The sequence below is a fragment of the Lithobates pipiens genome, unplaced genomic scaffold (genome assembly GCF_037356315.1).
Source record: "Lithobates pipiens isolate NorthernLeopardFrog02 unplaced genomic scaffold, aLitPip1_a1.2 Scaffold_25, whole genome shotgun sequence".
Taxonomy (NCBI): domain Eukaryota; kingdom Metazoa; phylum Chordata; class Amphibia; order Anura; family Ranidae; genus Lithobates; species Lithobates pipiens.
The window spans coordinates 188,749,618-188,765,270 of NW_027507787.1; the positions used below are offsets into that span (position 1 = coordinate 188,749,618).

General features: G+C 43.4%; 1 protein-coding gene across 1 annotated transcript in view; it reads left to right on the forward strand.

The window, feature by feature from the left end:
* Window positions 1-15,653, forward strand: part of SEMA4G (semaphorin 4G) — a 305,506-nt gene that overhangs the window by 271,147 nt on the left and 18,706 nt on the right. Inside the window, exons 13-15 of the mRNA XM_077455317.1 lie at window positions 258-412; window positions 9,492-9,553; window positions 12,548-13,654. Of these exons, the coding sequence (XP_077311443.1) occupies window positions 258-412; window positions 9,492-9,553; window positions 12,548-13,362 (1,032 nt within the window). The 3' untranslated portion in view covers window positions 13,363-13,654. The remainder of the gene's footprint in view (window positions 1-257; window positions 413-9,491; window positions 9,554-12,547; window positions 13,655-15,653) is intronic.

A 15,653-nucleotide genomic window follows, 5' to 3' on the forward strand; every position in this document is an offset into this window, starting at 1 on the left:
TTATGAGCTCCAAGACTGTTTTGGAAACGGGGCAGCTTGTGTCTTCTTGTCATTCTAATCATCTTGTAGTGAACTTATTGAACCCACTTTGAAATCTGAACTACCAGCCATTCTGGGCCTGCCTAATGATATTAAACGATTCAGCAGAGTTAATTAGATGTTGGTCACAAATGAAAGTCTTGTTCCAACAAGTTCCTAATTAAAAAAAATGTAATTTATGCAATAAATAGAACTTGTGTCTGGTCTTTGTCTTGCAGAATAGTTTGTATATTGGAGCACAGAGTGGAGTCCTGCAGTTACCACTGTCTGGATGTAGCCGAAGCACCTCATGCTATGACTGTATCCTGGCCCGAAATCCGTATTGTGGGTGGGATGGCAAAGTCTGTCGAGAACCTCGAACATCACAGGACATGTAAGTAATCCTGTACTAAAAGAGAAACCTGAGTGTAAAAAATGTTATGTCTTTATTTCTAGCTAGGACTCAGACGTTCAGAGGAGTTTTATAGTCTATAGAACTAGTTTTAATCTCATCTTTCTAAAGAGGATACCTTCTCCCTGATGATCATACTCGCACACACACTAGACAGCCAGTAATGCACCAGGATATGTTGTACCCATAGGGGAGACTAAATGTCTCTATTTATCCTGGTGATACATATTTATAGGGGTTTTAACATTTGCCAAATCTATCCAAAACTAAAATAACATTTTGACTATAGATGCCACTTAAAGTGTTACTAAACTCACAACGGTAAAATTAGTCTGCATATGCAGTATAGCCTGCTTGTTTTACTCATTGTGGAACTTAAGGGGTTAATCCTCTGCATTGTGTAAAAAAGGCTGATTGGTCCTGTCTTCTCCGATCTTTCCTTCTTCCACTGTCCTTAATCCATCTCCTGATAGTACAGATCCTTTGTAGTCACTCTGCACGTGCTCAGTTTGGTGTGTATTGCTAGAGTGTTTTTTTTTTCTTTGAGAGAGTGCATGTGATCAGCACAGGGCCCATCAGCACTGTCCAGATCAAGGGTCAGGGATCCTGCAGCCTCATAGGACAGTGAGAGGAGAATGAAAACTCCTCCTACAAGCTTTAACCAGACACTGATAGAGGTCACTGCTTCTAATGCCGAGTACACATGATCGAATCGTCCGGCGGACTTGGCTTTTAGCGGACAATCCGTTCGTCAGTGTGCTAGTCCGGCGGACTAAGAATGACGCATGCTCAGAAGCAAGTACGAGAAGGAAGCTATTGGCTACTGGCTATTGAACTTCCTTTTTCTAGTACCGCCGTACGTGCTGTACGTCATCGCGTTAGAAATCAGGCGGACTGTTTGCCGGATTGTTTGCCTGACTAAGTCTGCGGGACAATTCGATCGTGTGTACGCGGCATAAGACTGCTATATACTGCTGATGAAAAAAGGTATTTAGCCGTTTATATTTACCAAAACTATTGCATTTCCATGTTCTGTGTACTGTGGGAGACCAGATATAGTGAATACAGGGTCCTGGGTTTAGTAACACTTTAACTGAAACTGAAGTCAGGGCTTCTGATCAGATTCTGTATTACTGACCATTATGAATCCGGTGGTTCAGCTTGAGAGCCGGGCAGTTAGCATTTTCAGAATGAGCTGTGTCCAGGCTATAGGCATTAGTATTACTAACCCTTAAGAAGCAGTAAATGAGCCTTAATACAAGCCCTCACTGACCTCTGTTGCTGCATGAACCGTGAAGTAATTCATCCTCAACAATCACAGCAGAGACTCTGAAGCCAGGTTGCAGTCCCTTTCTAAACCGTTTAGTTAGCAGGCTGCAAAGATGAGTTGGGATTTCACAGCTTCTGTTATATATTTTGATGATGAATTTCTTCACAGTGCCTGCAACTATAGAGATCCACAAGGGTTTGTTTTAAGGTTCATGTATTGCTTGCGTAGAAATGTGTAAATATTTTAAATGTTCATAGCCTGGCCAAAGTTTTACTTTAACAATGACACCATCTGCGTTTTTGTGAGCACAGGTTGCTTTTAATGCATGCATATCAGAAGAGCCCTACATTTCAGTTTTGAGGGGAAGGTGATGGCTTCAATCCTTCATTAGCTCCTTAAACCTTCAGATAGTTCTACTGGCAAGATTAATCCGCTCTTATCTCTGTGTGTTCGTAGTGCTGCCATTGTAATTCCTGAACATTCTCCATAACACAACAGCGAGACTGTAATCTGGCTGTAATTATTACTTGGGTAGTAGGTCAATGTGGTCCTTTTAATCATTATTCAATGATGCTGCAAATTCATTGTCAACTGATTGATAGACAACACAAATTAATGCCAAATATCTGGATGACCTAAATGTTTTAAAGGGGACTTGAATAAACAGGGAAATCAAAATGAATTGATGCGCCACCTGCTGTTGAATTTGGGTACTGAAGTGTGACCATGGTTTCTGTTAGGAAATTGTACTGTGTGATTGCAAGGTAACAATATCGAAAATGGCTCTTTAAATGAAAGGAGCTCAAAAAAAGAGGGGAGATTGACATATTTTTGGAAGTATAAAGTAAACTAGTAAGGACAAATTAGATGTTTAAGTTTTTTTGAACAGGCACGTCCTTTGTAAAGAAGTTTATACAAAGGTAAAGCCTGGTTTATCTGGCGACAAATGTATGGCAATGTAGGTGGAACATAGTTATCAAGTACATCGAATAGGCAAACCTCCGGAGGCTTCAGAATTTGTAGACTAAGATGAGATGCTAGCATATCAAACAATTCAGCCCAGAAAGAGAATGATCTTGGACAAGACCAAAACATATGCAAAATATTAAGAGATTTCCCCACATCAAGAACAACAAGCTTGTTTTTCGGCAACCCCATGTGATTCAGCAAATTATGGGGGCTCATTGGCTTGTGTTACACTGACCTGGATCAGGAATGTAACAAGTGAAGTCTAAAACCTCTGATCCTACATGTTTGTTCCAGTTCAGTAATTCACCAGGATCACAGCACTGGAATCCTAAAAACAAATGATTGCCATTCTCATAGGTATCATTTTAAATATCAAAGGGCAATCAAGACACCACTGCTCATTGACAACTATTATGTTTCAACTTCGCTTTGGCTTCAGCACATTTTGAAGCTTGACAAAAGAAATAGAGGCACATAGCTCTAAGCCCTTGTACACACGGTCGGAGATTTTGACAACCAAATCCATCGGATTTTGTCTGAAACTGTTGCATACACACGGTCGGACAAAGTTGTCGGAAAATCCGACGTGATTACGTTATTTTGTTACGACTGGACTACGTTCACGCTAGTAGCCAATAGCTTTGGTGTAGGAATTTGATCTGAGCATGCGTGGCACTTTGTCCGATCGGAATTCTCTACACATGATCGGAGTATGTCCGATCGGAGCATTTTGTCGGAAAATTTTACCGGCAAGTTGGAAAAGTTGGTCCGTCGGATACTGCGAAGGAAACAGTCCAATGCAGACCACACACAGTCGGAATATCTGACAAAACGGTCCGATCAGACACATTCCGTCGGAATCTCCGACTGTATGTACAAGGGCTTACACCAGCCATAGGCGTGCAATAACAATCATCTTATCTGGCCAAGAGTCAAATGCAATGTTGGACACACAACTAAGCACTTGGAGGGGAAAGCCCAACCTGATCGCTATGAGAACCTTGCTTGTTGCTGTCCTTATTCTGTTATATCCTCTGTGTTGTGAGAGACACAAGACTCTGGTCTGGAACAATGGAAGTTTATTTCCAGTACTCACTGTACACTGCAACATGCATCTCAGGACAGTACATCTTATTAGGCTCTTACATGTGTCCAAGATGGCTACCATACCCCTTGACGCTTGGCATCACTCCTGGGTGGAGCCAGCCTTAAAGTGGCAGTACATGTGGAACCCTTCAGGTATAACACCTTCCATCCATCCCTAAAAAAACAAAACAAAAAAACAAACAAAAAAAACGAGAAAAGGCACAAAACATTAACTAATAACTGTCCAATAACAGTCCTCCAAACACAGGAGATGCACAGGACTTTTCCTGCATCCAGATGTGAGAGGAAGATTCCAGGGACAATTGCGGGGATACAATGTCATTGGATCACTTTCGGCGGCCCCGTCGAAAGTCTCGTAACCGGTCTTGAAGCTGAAACCGGTCAGGAGGGCGACAGTGTCGTTGAGGGCGGGCACCCATCGACTCGGGATCGGAGGAAACAGGGTTGACTGGAATGGGCACTGGCGGTGCCAAGAAGGGATCCCCCAGCTCAGTGGGTGAACCAACCTCCGGACCAGGGCTGGAGGGCTCTGTTGGAGCTGAGTTCAAAAGATCAGAGTCCCCCCAATCATCAGTTCCCATGCATCCTGATCCGCTGGGAGCAGTTCCTTGCAACACTGGTGGTTCAGCCGGCGTCAGGGATTCATGCAGTTGAAAATGAGGGCGCAGTTGGTCCGCATGCCTTCTGCAAATAGAACCATCTTCCAGGCAGACCCTATACATCTTGGGTCCCAAAGTCTCTGCAATGACAGCAGGAAGCCAACGGGTGTTGGAAGCCCCATAAGATCGGGCCCATACCTTTTGTTGGGCTGTGAATCGGGGAATCTCATGGTGTTTGACCATCTTGTCTTGGGACTGCAGTACATGTTCCTGGACTGTTTGTGGGCGGAGCATGTCCAAAACAGTCCATGGCTGCCGACCCAGAAGGAGTTCTGCTGGAGGTTTCCCGGTGGTTGCATGTGGTGTGTTTCTGTAAGCAGAAAGGAAGGAGTCCAGCTGCTGGGGTGACAGGGACTGCTGTTTACTTGTAGCCACTGTAGCTTTGAAATAGCGTTTAAAAGTCTGCACAAACCGCTCTGCTTGACCATTTGTAGCTGGGTGGTAAGGTGCGGTCAACTTGTGTTTGATGTTGTGGGCAGTCAAGAAACGCTGAAACTCCTGACTGGTGAATTGGGCACCATTGTCTGTGACGATTTCTCTGGGGTATCCAAATGTAGCAGCGAGATGTAACAGTATGGAAACTGTTGCCTTAGTTGTTGGCTGAGTAACAGGAATTACCTCAGGCCACTTTGAATGGGCGTCCACTATGATCAAGAAGGTGTGTCCTCTGATCGGACCTGCAAAGTCCAAGTGTAGTCGAAACCAAGGAACTGTGGGCCAAGTCCAGGGCTGGACGCACCCTCGAGGAGGGTCTCTTGCAGTTTGTGCACATCCAGCACAAGCATTCACATATGTTGTGATATCCGAGTCTAAGTTTGGCCACCACACATAGCCTCGGGCCTTTTGTTTCATACATGTGCCCCCGGGATGACCAGTATGTAGCAAGCCCAGAATGTGTCTCCGGAGGGTCTGTGGAATGATCACTCGGTCTCCCCATAAAACACAGTTACCAGCCACAGTTAATTCCATACGCCTACGGAAATAAGGTTCATAATCCTGTGTGACGGTTGCAGGCCAACCGGACCGTACCCAGGAGAGTATTGTTTTCAGAAAGGTATCCTTGGCTGTATGGGCTGCTATCTCCCCAGAAGACAAGAAGGACAGGCTGGTGTAACGACAACTCTTGACCGGTGGAGAGGAGTCCATTGACCTCCCTGTCAGTCGGGACATTGCGTCCGCATTAGCATTGGCATCATGACCGCGATACTGGATTTTATAACTGTACGCTCCCAAGAACAGGGCATAGCGTTGGAGGCGGGCCGCAGTAGTCTGAGAGATGCCTTTGTCAGGGCTAAAGATCTGAAGGAGTGGTTTATGGTCTGTCAGTATGGTGAATTCCCTACCATACAGGTAAAGATGAAACTTCTTAATTGCCCATATCAGCGCAAGAGCCTCTTTGTCAATGTGTGAGTAATTGCTTTCTGCTTTTGTCAAAGACCTGGAGGCAAATGCCACTGGTTTTTCTGACCCATCAGGTAAGATGTGAGACAGTACAGCCCCCAGACCATAGGGTGAGGCATCACAAGCCAAGGTCAGAGGCTTCTGGAGGTCATAGTGAACAAGCATGCGTGACGCCAACAGCTTCCGCTTAGAGACTTCAAAAGCGCGTTGGCATGCAGCCGACCAGTCCCATCTGGAGTGTTTCTCCAAAAGCTTGTTCAACGGAAACAAGGTGTGTGCCAGATCTGGCAGAAATTTGTGGTAATAGTTCAGCAAGCCAAGGTATGATCGCAGCTGCTGGACATTCGTTGGGACAGGAGCTTTGACTAAGGCATCAACCTTGGCTTCTGTGGTGTGTATACCGTCTGCATCCACAAGGTGGCCACAAAACTCCAATTTTGGCACCATGAATTGGCATTTTGCTAAGTTCACTTTCAGACCCTGCTCTTGGAGTCTTTCCAACACAAGCTCCACGTTTTGCTTGTGTTCCTGGTCCGTCCGTCCCGTGATGAGCATGTCATCTAACAGGCACTGAGTGAAAGGAATGTCCGCCAAAATCTCATCCATCTTCCGTTGCCAAATGGCTGGGGCAGAGGCTACACCAAACACCATCCGATTGTACTCATACAGTCCCTTGTGGGTGTTGATGGTCAGAAACTTGCGGGAAGAAGGATGGACCTCAAACTGTAAATATGCTTGTTTGAGATCAAGCTTGGTGAACTTTTGACCCCCTGCAAGAGAGGCAAAAATGTCATCTACTCTGGGTAGAGGGTACTGGTCTATTTCCGGTTGGGAGTTCAGTGCCATGCGGAAATCGCCACAAATGCGCAAGTCCCCATTCGCTTTCTTCACTGGTACAACAGGTGATGCCCACTCGCTGTGCTCTACCTTTGAGATGACACCTTGTTCCTCCAGCCGACTTAGTTCTGCTTTCACTCCTGCTCGGAGTGCGAAAGGTACTGTGCAAGCTTTGAAGAATTTAGGCTGGGCGTTGGGTTTCAGCTTGAGCCTCACACAGTCATGCTTTATTTTCCCCAACTGGTCATCAAAGATCTTTGGGAACCGCTGCTTCAGGGACACCACCCATCCCTCATTATCTCCTAATGGAATTGTCACAGTGTTACAGGGATTTATGGCGATGTCTGGCATACCAAAGTGAGCAATCCAGTCTCTCCCAAAGAGAGGGGGTCCCCCATTCTCTAGTATATATAATGGCAGTCTCTTTGTCTGACCCTTGTACAATACCTGCCCTTTTGCATAACCCAGTGGGTGGAGTATCTGCTTTGAGTATGTCTGCAGTTTGATTGGCGTTGGGCGGACAGTTGTTTGGGTCTGAAGTTGTCTCCATTGTTTCTGAGTGATAACTGAAACTGCTGCTCCTGTGTCTACATCCATCTTTAGTTTCTTTCCCTCAATGGTTACCTCTACAGTCATTGCAGAGGGTGCTGAATGCATATGATGTATGTCTAAACTGTGGAGCACTTCCTCATCCTCTGACTCAGATGGTGATGTATATCTTCCCACCATATAGGTCTTTGTCTTGGGGTTCAGAGGTTGTTTATCTCGCACCTTCTTGCTCCGGCAAACTCGTTTCAGATGTCCTGTTTTACCACAATTATGACAGGTCTGATCCTTAAACCTGCAGACTTTGTGATCATGGTCTGTATTCCCACAATGGTAGCAAGCTGACCCCCGGCTTGGTGGAGGTCTGTATTTCCAGTTTGTGACTGTGGGCTTGACTGCTGTTCTGAAAACTTCTTGTTTCACCTCTTCTCTTCTGCCCTGTGGGTTCAATTCCTCTGTATCTTTCACAGCCATTTCCATCATTGAAGCTATCTCAATTGCCTTTGCAAGGGTAAGGTCTTTCTCTGTTAACAGTCTCTTTTGGCTAGAGTCACAATTCAGTCCCATGACAAACTTATCTCTCAGTGCAGTAGGTAGGTACTCCCCAAAAGAACAGGTAGAGGCTAGTCTGCGAAGGGCGAGCACATAAGCTTTAATTTCTTCACCTGGCTGCTGCTGCCTCTGATAAAAACGAAATCTTTCTGCAATCTCTAGTGGTTTAGGCTGGAAGTGACCCTCTAACAGTGTCAGGAGCTCTGCCAATGTCTTAGTTGCTGGTTTTACAGGGGAAAGGAGATCCCTGAGAGTGTCATATGTCTGAGCACCGACCACTGTCAGCAATACTGCTACTTGCCTTTCACCTGGGATGCCATTTGCACTGAAATACTGTTCCAGTCTCTCCACCCAGGAACTCCAGGATGTCTGTTCTCCATCAAATTCACTTAATGTCCCGATCAATGACATTTTCCTGCTGGGATCTGTGATTGCTTTTATCCAGGTAACAATCCACAATGTCTTTGTCTCTCTCTCAGACTGATAGACACTTTGTAAATCCCATCCTCGTCGCCACTGTTATATCCTCTGTGTTGTGAGAGACACAAGACTCTGGTCTGGAACAATGGAAGTTTATTTCCAGTACTCACTGTACACTGCAACATGCATCTCAGGACAGTACATCTTATTAGGCTCTTACATGTGTCCAAGATGGCTACCATACCCCTTGACCCTTGGCATCACTCCTGGGTGGAGCCAGCTTTAAAGTGGCAGTACATGTGGAACCCTTCAGGTATAACACTTATTCAGTCGACAGCACTTGTAACATTCATATAACTACATTTAAGCATACAGCCACCTGATTGCCCTCATATGTCTATGACTAACTTTATACTCGCCTGTATATACCTCTATAGCAGGGGTAGGCAACCTCTGCCCTCCAGCTGTTTTGAAACTACAAGTCCCATGAGACATTGCAAGACCCTTACAATCACAGGTATGACTCCTAGAGGCATGATGGGATTTGTAATTTCATCACAGCTAGAGGGCCGAGGTTGCCTACCCCTGCTGTACATGTAACAAAGTAATGGATAAACTTTGTGATCACATTGAGAGTTTTTTTTTTTACTTCCTTTTTCTATCAATGGATGCAGGTTTATATTTTTATTAAAGGAAATGTGGTCTTGTGCATTATGGTCTGGACTAGTGAGTGAAAAAGTCGGGAGTGACTTATCCATAATCAGGCAGCTCAGTCCAAGCTTCCAGTCAGACAAACTGAACCTCAAAGTAGACCACGTCTGTTGTAAGGTTTTTTTGGCTAAACCAGAGTGCCCTGTGAATCCTACGTCATCGTTATTACAAATCAACATTTATTTGCAAAGTAATTATTGTTTGTGTAAATTGTATAAACAGATACAAGTCAACAGTTTAAAAATGTATAAACTTAGAAGAAAAACCCCATAAAACTAGTTATAGTTTCCCTTTACCTACTATTGTTTTTTTTAAGTTTGGTGGAAAGAGGTTAATGTAATAGCCTACCCAATTAACAAAACATCTACTTAACCAATCAGAGTGGTATGTCAGATGTATCTGCAGGACTCCATTATTTATTAAAGATTCATTATATTACTTTTTCTTTTGTGTTGAAAAGTGTTCAGGCCTTCCTAAGAGTGATATATTGCTTTCTCTTTTCTCAATACATTTTAAATTCTGATTTTGTTGCGGCCTGTGATTGTCATCACACTTTACAGCTAAAATTGTTTTTTTTGGCTGCTTACAGGGTACGGATGACGCAGGATATGCAGAATGGTAACGGAGGATGTTTAAACAACACAGACCAGGGTAAATGCTCTGTTTATTTTACAACATCAGCATTCTATGCTAGTGAGAAAGTGGTACTTTATGAGCATACATAGTGAGAAAGTAATTTTGTAAAATAGGAGGAGTAAATTGAAAGTAAATATTTTCTTTAGCATAAAAAGAAAAAAATTGTTTATTCAAAGTCAAAACCTTTGTCAGATTTTTAGGTGACATCTGTGCCTCTGCTAGGGAGATTGTACTAGAATTTGATAGGGAGTGCAAAATGTTAGCGTTGTCATTGCAATATGCAGTATGTGTCCAGGAAGATCTTCCACAAAGGATAACTGTTTTGGTGACAACGGTGTAAAGCCTAGTACATATGGACCGAATGTTGGGTAGCATTGGCCAGTTCAATAGAAACCTGCCAACATTCCGGCCTTTCGGCATGGAGCCAGAAAAAAGTCTGCCATTAGGCTTCCAGTCAATGCTCTAAGCTGACTGGAGTGTTCTGGTGGGGCATCCAGCATCCCCCTGTCAGAGCACAATAGCACAACAGCGGAGAGCGATGTACTAACATTAGATAGTACAGCGGGGAGATCGCTGAACTAACCGCAACTGCTGGGTTGCACAAAAAAAAATAACTAATAGTGGGTGATTGTCCAGACAGTGAATTGTTTTTATTAGAATAAAAAAGTTATCCTGTAAAAATCTATTGTATATATTTTTTTATTTTTACCATTATTAGCTCAACTAAAAAAATAGCCTCCATTATGGTGAACCAACATGTAGTTTGACTATAGAAAGTAATAAGCAAATGTTTTTCATGAAACTGTAAGGCTGCATTCACACCTGAGTGTAGTGTTTTCAAGCAGAAAATCGCGCAAATTTACCGTGCTTTTGCGACGTTTTTTGTGGCATTTTTTTTCACGATTCGCGGCGTTTTTTTACCGCGATTTGCCGCGATTCTGTGCAGGGCAAAGGGTCACCAATGTTTAAAGAAGAAAAACACCCAAATCTGCTCAATTCGAGCGACAAAAAAGGGTCCGGAACTTGTTTGAGCTTCAGGCGTTCGGCTTCAGGTGACGTGGAGTGGAGATATGAACCATCTCCATTGAGAATAATGGATTTTTTTCCCCTCTAGCGTTTTGTAGCTTCAGGCTTCAAGCTACAAAACGCTCAGGTGTGAATGGGGTCTAAAAGCTCTTATTAATGTACTTCGTGTTGATTTACAGACTCAGGGGAGTAACAACCAGATGAGAAAACGGCAACAGCATATGCCTTTTTAACATGTGCTTCCTATGAGTCTGCACTGTACCTATGACTTGATCTAAGGCCCTCTCACTGCTGTCCAATTTTTCTAATGAGCATCACAAGCTGAAAGTGTTGCAGAGCAATCCCCCCTGTGTGTTAGGCTGCATTCACACCTGAGCGTTTTCAGCTCATAAAACGCTTGCAAAACGCCTGAAAAACGACCAACAAGCAAAATCCCATTCATTTCAATGGCACCTGTTCACATCTGAGCATTTTGTCACCTAAAGCAAAACTCCCTAAGCTCAAAAAAGAACGTAAACTTCTTTGGGGCAGATTACAGGCGTTTTTCTGCTTTTTACATTGGTGACCTGAACAAAAACGCGGCAAAATCGCTTTAAAACCACAGTAAAAATGTGTGACTTTGAAACGCTCAGGTGTGAATGCAGCCTCAAAGGAGAACAGTCAGAAGTCATAGTGCATAGTGGAGCAGTGATACTTGGTGAATGGAGCCAATCTTGTACATGAATAAAAAATGCTCTCAGGTTCATCATGTAAATTAGGCTGTTATTAATATATGACACATTAAAACACGACACATTTTTTTTTGTTAAGTGGAATAAAACGTTTTGTAAATATGCATTGTAAAGTTAATAAACAAATTATTTTGTTTTGTTCTGTATCAATAAAAAAGAAAAAAAAAAAAAAAGCATTAAGTATATAAGTGTTGGCAGGGCCGGCCCTACCATAGGACCCAATGGGACCATTGGTCTGGGCCAGCACAATGATGCCCAGGAAGACAGTGGTCCCACCCGATCACTCCACACGCTCGCCCCCCCTCTTCTCTCCTTAGTCCACTGTGTGGATGGCCCGGCGCCGCTGCTATTACATGTAATGGCAGAGCACAGTTGGCCGCCCGCCCATCGTCTCCGTGGCTTGCTTGTGTCTAACCCCCCTGCCACCTCTGCCTGTGTCTAACCCCCTTCCTACCACTCCTGTCTGTTTCTACCCCCTCCCCCACGCCACCCCTGCCTGTGTCTAACCCCCCTACCACCCCTGTCTGTGTCTAACCCCCCCACCACAGTTTGGAGACCAATGCCTTAAGAAATACCCAACTTAACAATTAGTACAAGTAACTTTTTGGCTTTAATCTATAAATGAGTGTCCTTATAGAGACCCTCTGCATTCTTCACCTAGGCTGAAAACAGAAATTTTGACTTCTTGGCAAATCAGAAGGCAGAACATATGCCCCCAGTCAAACTACTGCTATTTGACAATTGAATGATAGTGGGTGGAGCCTAGTATTCTGGGGTTAGAATGTAGAGGCCTCCACAAGGACATAGAAATCTTCTCCATGTATTCTTTGGATAGGTAATTATTAAGGAAAGATTCCAAAACTCTTACATCCTTTTCCTTGGTATTAGAGCTGCATACTACATCTTGTTTGTTTTATAATTGGCAAGAGGATATTTAATGTATCAGTGATGGGTTACACGTTTTATTCATTGCTAGACTGTGTCAGATTGTACTATCTGAGATTTTCTGCATCATAACAGATAAATCAATATTAGGCTGAGAAGAAGGAAGGTTAAGTATAGGAGAGAATGAAAAGACAGTATTTGTGCTCCATTGAGCAGTAAATATATGTAGCCTCTTTAGACCCTTCATCGATTCTTTTCCATTTGAAGTCTCGTAATACCTCCATGACATTTTGCTATTTTCTATTCTTGAGCAACAGGCAAGCTGAGTCTGCAACATTAATTTTTACTAATATACCTTTCTTTTTAGTTCCGGTGAAGAAACAGAGAACTGTCTTGAAAGGAGATGATGTCCTTCTGCAGTGTGACCTTTGGTCCAACCTAGCTAAGCCTCTTTGGCTAGTGAATGGTACTGACCCACTGGATGAGGATGATGGTCGCCTTCGAGTGGGAGTCGATGGACTCCTCATCACAGATGCTCTTTTGGATCACAGTGGTGAATATGATTGTTACTCTGAAGAAAAAGGCTTGCAGTATATAGTTGCTTCATATAACGTCAGTGTTCTACTACAGCTGCCAAAACCATCTGATGCTACCCCCAACAGCCAGTTGCCAACACCAGCACCTCAATCTTCTTCCAAGCTGGAATTTGTGTACATTTCTATCATCACGATTCTTGGTGGACTGTGCTTAGTCCTTTCTATAGTTCTGTTGTATGTTTCTTGCCAGCAAAAAAGAAAGGGCAAATATGCAATGAGCAATTCTCGGATAACCAGTGTAGAACTTCAAACGGTGTCTTCAAACTTCAAAGACAAGTCTGAGGAACATAATTATTCTGATGGATGCCTTCAGATAATTCCTGGAGAAGCACCAACTGCATCTCCCACCAAAACAAATCCTCCTCCTCCACCACCACCACCCCCTTTACCATCAGAGTTCACCAATGGGATCAGTACCCTGCCTAACATGCTGAGAAAAATGAATGGTAACAGTTATATGCTTTTAAGACAGAGTGAGGAGGCAAGTTCTCCTTTGTACAATTCATTCACGGAGGAACTTAGCAAGATCTTGGAGAAAAGGAAACATACGCAGTTGGTTGAAAAGCTGGATGAAAGTTCAGTTTAGTAAAAACTAATAAGATACTGTGGAAAAAAAACAGAAATCTACCTCAAATTACTTTTTTTAAACAAAAAACTTTTTATTATATTTTCATTCTGCTTTCACTTTTAATTTTATTTATAAGCAAAAACACAAAGTGCAGTGACAAGTCCACGACTCTTCTCACACTATATACATCTTTATCTGTGGAGCTTTAGGGTTCTCTTCTGCTATAAAATGGACATGTTGTAGGAGGCTGTGCTCTCCTTGAAAAGAAATCCCGCTCTGCTCTGGAAAAACTGTGACCAAAGGAAAAAAGGTAGGTGTATTTCAGTCAAAACATCCTTCATTGCTTGTGTATATTCCTGGCTATGGGTTACTGTACATGTGTTTTGCCTCTGACCTGTATTTGCGAAGGATCTGAAGCAAGCATGATGGTTTAAGGAAATCTGTGGTCACAGCATACAGATTAATTAATTTCAGCATGTTATTTAACATCAGTATTGTAATTGCAATATAAACAATAATTTTTTGACAATCCTATTTAAAGGGATTGTAAAGTTAAAAATAAATAAAAAAAATAAATAACAAACCTGTAATACTTACCTCCACTGTGCAGCTGGTTTTGCACAGAGTGGCCCCAAACCTGCTCTTCTGGGGTCCCTCGGCGGCTGTCTCGGCTTCCTCCCGCATGTACTTCTCAGGTACTTCTCATGTTCATGCGAGCTCCCTTGCATGGTGAAAAGCACCTGCGGACGTGCTCCCGTGATACAGCCGGCGGCTATAGCCGCTCGCTGTATCACAAGGCCTCGATGTGCTGCGTCATTGGATGTGATAGACTTTCAATCCATCCACTCCAGCCAATCAGGCCAGGCTGAGTAGCGAAGAGGATGGCGGGGGCGAGCGCGGGACTTTCGAGGGGTCAGGTAAGTAATACGGGGGGACTGGGGGCGCCGGCAGTGTGAGATCTTTTTTCACCTTAATGCATAGAATGCATTAAGGTGAAAAAACATTTACCTTTACAACCCCTTTAAGCTTACTTGAAAATTCTCCTTACATATTGCGAGTGCTGCAATCTGTTTCCATAATTTCCTGGATTCACGGCATGCTTTGCAGCTTTTCTGCTGTTTACTTTCAATTATGTCACCACCTACCTAATAGTGAGTAGGTCCCCCTTTTGCCGCCAAAATAGCCCTGACCAGTCAAGGCATGGACTCCAAAGTAGCATACACATGAATGACATGACCCAAGGTTTCCCAGCAGAACATTTCTCCGGGAATCCCACTGCCTCTGCTGGCTTGCCTTCTTCCCATATTACATACTGGTACCATCTCTTCCCCAATTAAGCAACACGCATACACCTGGCCACCCACATGATGTAAAAGAAAATTCATCAGACCAGTTCCTTTCTTCAATTGCCATGTGGCCCCGTTCTGATGCTTATGTGCCAATTGTAGGAACATTGGCTGTGGACAGGGGATAGCATGGGCACCCTGACCGATCTGCAGATACGCATCCATATATGCAACCAACTGCGAAACACTATGTGTTCTGCCATTTCTCTTTGAGAACCAGCATAAACTTTTTAAGCAATTTGAGTTACAGTGACTCTTCTATTAAATTGGACTGTGTGGGCCAGCCTTCAATCCCCACATGCATCAGTGAACCTTGGCCACCCATGACCTTGTTGCAGGTTCATAGGTTTTCTTTCCTTAGACAGCTTTTGGTAGGTCCTGACCACAGCAGACTGGGAACATAACACAAGAGCTGCAGTTTTGGAATTGCTGTGACCCAATCGTGTAGCCATTATCATTAGACCCTCTTCAAAGCTGCTCAAATCCTTACGATTGCCCATTTTTTTTCTGCTTTTAACACATCAACTTTAGGGACAACATGTTCACTTCCTGCCTAATATATCCCACCCACTTTCAGTTGCCATTGTAATTAAATAAATAATGTAATTCACTTTACCTGTCAGCGGTCATAATGGTTTGGCTGATCAGTGCATATCCCATGGTATCTTGCTGCCTGCAAGCAATGATTCCTGTACTGACGCCATTTCCCGAAACTCCTCCCCTCAGCTCCTCTGTACAGTAAAACCTTGGATTGCGAGCATAATTCGTTCCAGAAACATGCTTGTAATCCAAAGCCCTCTTATATCAAAGCGAATTTCCCCATAAGAAATAATGTAAACTCAGATGATTTGTTCCACAACCATTTATACATAAGTCCTTCAGTTTATAGTCCATATAAAAATATTATAGCAATGTGATAGGTTGTGTAACCATAAAATGTTCATCCACAAATGGCAGCCTCCA